The sequence below is a fragment of the Sardina pilchardus genome, chromosome 13, assembly GCF_963854185.1.
Source record: "Sardina pilchardus chromosome 13, fSarPil1.1, whole genome shotgun sequence".
Taxonomy (NCBI): Eukaryota; Metazoa; Chordata; class Actinopteri; order Clupeiformes; family Clupeidae; genus Sardina; species Sardina pilchardus.
This window is the reverse complement of record NC_085006.1, coordinates 34159903-34164902: the sequence shown is the minus strand read 5'-3', so window position 1 is coordinate 34164902 and position 5000 is coordinate 34159903. Positions and strand designations below refer to the sequence as shown.

At 44.7% G+C, this 5000-nt stretch overlaps 1 protein-coding gene across 1 annotated transcript in view; it reads left to right on the top strand.

Moving 5' to 3' along the window:
• fat3a (FAT atypical cadherin 3a) overlaps positions 1-5000 on the top strand; it is a 104091-nt gene that overhangs the window by 16182 nt on the left and 82909 nt on the right. Inside the window, 4 exon segments of the mRNA XM_062552061.1 lie at positions 597-715; positions 1198-1396; positions 2483-2544; positions 4290-4598. Coding sequence (XP_062408045.1) covers positions 597-715; positions 1198-1396; positions 2483-2544; positions 4290-4598 — 689 coding nt within the window.

The window sequence follows — 5000 nt, the reverse complement described above, 5'->3', positions numbered from 1 at the left end:
ATGGTAGTTAAGGAGGTGTGCTATGGTAGTTAAGGAGGTGTACTATGGTAGTTAAGGAGGTGTGCTATGCTAGTTAAGGAGGTGTACTATGGTAGTTAAGGAGGTGTGTTATGGTAGTTAAGGAGGTGTACTATGGTAGTTAAGGAGGTGTACTATGGTAGTTTAAGAAGTCCTCCAGGGTGTCCATTGTCTCCCCCGAGCCCCCTATTGCGTCAGCTAGTTTATTTTGATACCATGGCCTTCATTCTAGTTGTAGAACGTCCCTTAGTACAGCCTCTGAAAGCCATTTATTATGCTTGTTTTTATTATTAATCACAACAATTGGAGTCTATTCACTACATAGCATACAGACCATGATAATAATTTCATAATTTATCGCAAATGATATCAATGCAGATTTAACATTATTGTTCACACTATAGGTGTAAACTATACTACAAGATCTCCTATGAATGTGTGTGTGTGTCTCTCTGTCTGCAGGTGTAATCTATACTACAAGATCTCCCATTAATGTGTGTGTGTGTGTGTGTGTGTGTGTGTGTGTGTGTGTGTGTGTGTGTGTGTGTGTGTGTTTGTCTCTCTCTCTCTATCTGCAGGTGTAATCTATACTACGGATGTACTCGACCGTGAAACGCAAGATTCCTATTGGCTGACTGTTTATGCAACAGATATGGGTGTGGTCCCTCAGTCTGCAGTGCTCCACGTCTACATCCAGGTGTGTGTGTGTGTGTGTGTGTGTGTGTGTGTGTCTGTGTCTGTGTCTGTGTGTGTGTGTGATAGACTGAACACACTTTGAGGGGGCTCTGGGGACTCTGTTGTTATTAATGAATGCAAGTTAAATTACAAATATGAACAAATATATGAATACCAAAACTTGTGCACACACACACACACACACATACACACACACACACACACACACACACACACACACACACACACACACCTTTTTCAGTCTCTGTGCTCTCCTGCTCCCCCTTATGGCCTTTTGGTAGAGGTGCACACAGAGGCCTTACAGATGAGTGTGTGTGTATGTGTGTGTGTGCGTGTGCGTGTGCGTGTGCGTGTGCGTGTGCGTGTGCGTGTGTGTGAAGAGAGAGAAAGAGAGTCTTTGTGTGTGTTTCTCCAGCATCTGGTGGAGAAAGCAAGAAAGTACTCCAAGTCTAAATATTTTGTGTGTGTGTGTGTGTGTGCTAGGTCGAGGATGTGAATGATAACGCCCCTCTGACGTCAGAGCCCATGTATCACGCGTCGGTGCTGGAGAATTCGCCCAAAGACCTGTCAATCATCCAGATCTACGCCCAGGACCCCGACGCCCCACCCACCCCAGCACAGCTCTCATTCCGCATCACCAGCGGCAACGCCAGGAACCTCTTCAGCATCGACTCACACACAGGTGTGTGTGTGTGTGTGTGTGTGTGTGTGTGTGTGTGTGTGTGTGCGCGCTCCAGTTCCGTTGGACATGGTGTCCACTGGCGTCCACTGATGTGTCCATTTAGACTCCAGGGTGTTCTAACTAAACAGGTAGGCACAGTATCTTACTTTAGACTCCAGGATGTTCTAACTAAACAGGTAGGCACAGTATCTTACTTTAGACTCCAGGATGTTCTAACTAAACAGGTAGGCACAGTATCTTACTTTAGACTCCAGGATGTTCTAGCTAAACAGGTAGGCACAGTATCTTACTTGAGGCCTAGGATGTGGATCACCTTGCACCAGCTCATTTAAAATACTCAATGAAGCAAACTTGGATTCAACCGCAGGTGTATTGCTATTAGACTCACCTAATGTCTAACCCTAATGTGTCTAACCCTAACACAAGCGCAGGTGTATTGCTATTAGACTCACCTAATGTGTCTAACCCTAATATGTCTAACCCTAACACAAGCGCAGGTGTATTGCTATTAGACACTGTGCTGTTTGGTGCTGCACTCTCAGCTTATATTTCATATTAATCAGCTACAGAACACGAGGATATTGAGCAGCAGATCTACAGGATATTGAGCAGCAGATCTACAGGATATTGAGCAGCAGATCTACAGGATATTGAGCAGCAGATCTACAGGATATTGAGCAGCAGATCTACAGGATATTGAGCAGCAGATCTACAGGATATTGAGCAGCAGATCTACAGGATATTGAGGAGCAGATCTACAGGATATTGAGCAGCAGATCTACAGGATATTGAGCAGCAGATCTACAGGATATTGAGGATATTGAGCAGCAGATCTACAGGATATTGAGCAGCAGATCTACAGGATATTGAGCAGCAGATCTACAGGATATTGAGCATGTCTCTGTACAGGAAGTGGTAATCCAGGTTAGCGTTGCAAGCTAGCTAGTTGGGAAGGGGTTAAATAACACTCCGAATGCAGGGCACAGTTTCAGTGTGTGGATTTATGTGTGTTTGTGTTTTCATGCATGTGTGTGTGTGTGTATTTATACATGCTTGTGTTTGTGTGTGTGTGTGTGTGTATTTCAGGTCTTATCACAACAACCTCAAAGAAGCTAGATAGAGAACAACAAGCTGAACATGTTCTAGAGGTGACAATCCTTATTCACACATACACACTCACACACACACTCTAACACACTCACACACTCACACACACTCACACACACACACACACACACTCTAACATACTCACACACTCTCAAACACTCACACACTCACACACACACTCACACACTCACACACACTCATTAATGCAGACACACACACACACACACACACACACACACACACACACACACACACACACACATTAATACAGACACTCACACACTCTCACACAGGTACACAATAGCCGTTTTCAGACAGGTTTTGCCCACATTTTGCAATAATTGCTTACCGCATTTCTGACGGTAGCGGACATTCAGACATGAAGCATATATGCGCAATGTATACGGCTACCTGTTGTTCACATCTAATGTAGAATTTCCGTCAATTGGGCTTTAGTTCACTGGGCAGATAATGACGCCTAATAAATGTGGCCGCGCTGACAGCTGTGCATGCCAGTGTAGTTTTCACACCGGGAGTAGCCTTGCTGCATTACTGTAGGTTACGAAGGTAACTATGGATCTGTGAGACCAGGGATGACCGTCACCATCCCTTTTTAGACCGTAGTGACGGTCAGAGTGAGGTCGAAACAGATCTGCAGCGTGTTAGAGAGATGTAGGCTAACTGTTCAGTGATATCGGGCACTTTAAATACACGTAATACTTCCCTCGATCATCACTGACAAGTGCAGATTTTTTCCGCGATTGCATTCACATAGCAGCTGTGGCGGCAACATTACGGAAACATGACTAGGTCGGCAGCAGGAACAGTTCCGATAGTAGATATACGGAGATATACATTCAGACAGCACAATGGAAAAAAAACTACCGTAAAATGTCCCTGAACATTACATAAACTGTCCGTGAACATTGCGTAAATGTGCGTGAACATTGGGTAAATGTGCTAGAACATTGCGTAATACGTAACATTGCGTAAATACACGTCTGTCTGAAATGTCCCTGAATATTGCGTAATACGTAACATTGCGTAATACGTAACATTGCTTAAATACACGTCTGTCTGAAATGTGCGTGAACATTGCGTAATACGTAACATTGCGTAATACGTAACATTGCGTAAATACACGTGTGTCTGAAAGCGGCTATAGTCCATGCACATGTGTACTGTATGTCGTTATGTAAAACATTTGCCATCTGTGGCCAGATGACCACTAACAGTGTGTGTGTATGTGTGTGTGTGTGTGTGTGTGTGTGTGTGTGTGTGTGTGTGTGTGTGTGTGTGTGCATGTGTGTGTGTGTATGTGTATGTGGGTGTGTATGTGCGTGAATATGTGTGTGTGTGTGTGTGTATGTACACACCTGGATGTGTGTGTGTGTGCATGTGTGTGTGGGTGTGTATGTGCGTGAATATGTGTGTGTGTGTGTGTGTATGTACACACCTGGATATGTGTGTGTGTGCATGTGTGTGTGTGTGTGTGTGCGCATGTGGATGTGGGTGTGTATGTGCGTGAATATGTGTGTGTGTGTGTGTATGTACACACCTGGATATGTGTGTGTGTGCATGTGTGTGTGTGGATGTGGGTGTGTATGTGCGTGAATATGTGTGTGTCTGTGTGTGTGTGTATGTGCACACCTGGATATGTGTATGTGTGTGTGTGTGTGTGTGTGTGTGTGTGTGTGTGTGTGTGTGTGTGTGTATGTGCACACCTGGATATGTGTATGTGTGTGTGTGTGTGTGTGTGTGTGTGTGTGTGTGTGTGTATTTGCAGGTGACTGTGTGGGATGGTGCGCCCTCTCCTCAGCAGGCGCTGGTGTGTGTGTGTGTGTCGGTGTTGGATGTGAACGATAACGCGCCGGTGTTCCTGGAGAAGGTGTATCACGTGCGTGTTCCCGAGCGACGCCGTCGCCAGGCTACCATCTACCGTGTTTTCGCTCATGACCGTGACCACGGCAACAATGCGGAACTCACCTACAGCATCACCGACGGCAACGGAGACGGAAAGTTCACCATCGATCCCAAAACTGGTGTGGTGTCGTCACGGAAACATTTCTCAGCCGGAAATTATGACATCTTAACTGTACGTGTGTTTTAGGAGTGTGTGTTCATTTTAACTGTACGTGTGTTTTAGGAGTGTGTGTTGTTCATCTTAACTGTACGTGTGTTTTAGGAGTGTGTGTTCATCTTAACTGTACGTGAGTTTTAGGAGTGTGTGTTCGTATGTCTTAACTGTACGTGTGTTTTAGGAGTGTGTGTTCATCTTAACTGTATGTGTGTTTTAGGAGTGTGTGTTCGTATGTCTTAACTGTACGTGTGTTTTAGGAGTGTGTGTTCATCTTAACTGTACGTGTGTTTTAGGAGTGTGTGTTCATTTTAACTGTACGTGTGTTTTAGGAGTGTGTGTTCATTTTAACTGTACGTGTGTTTTAGGAGTGTGTGTTCATCTTAACTGTACGTGTGTTTTAGGAGTGTGTGTTCATCT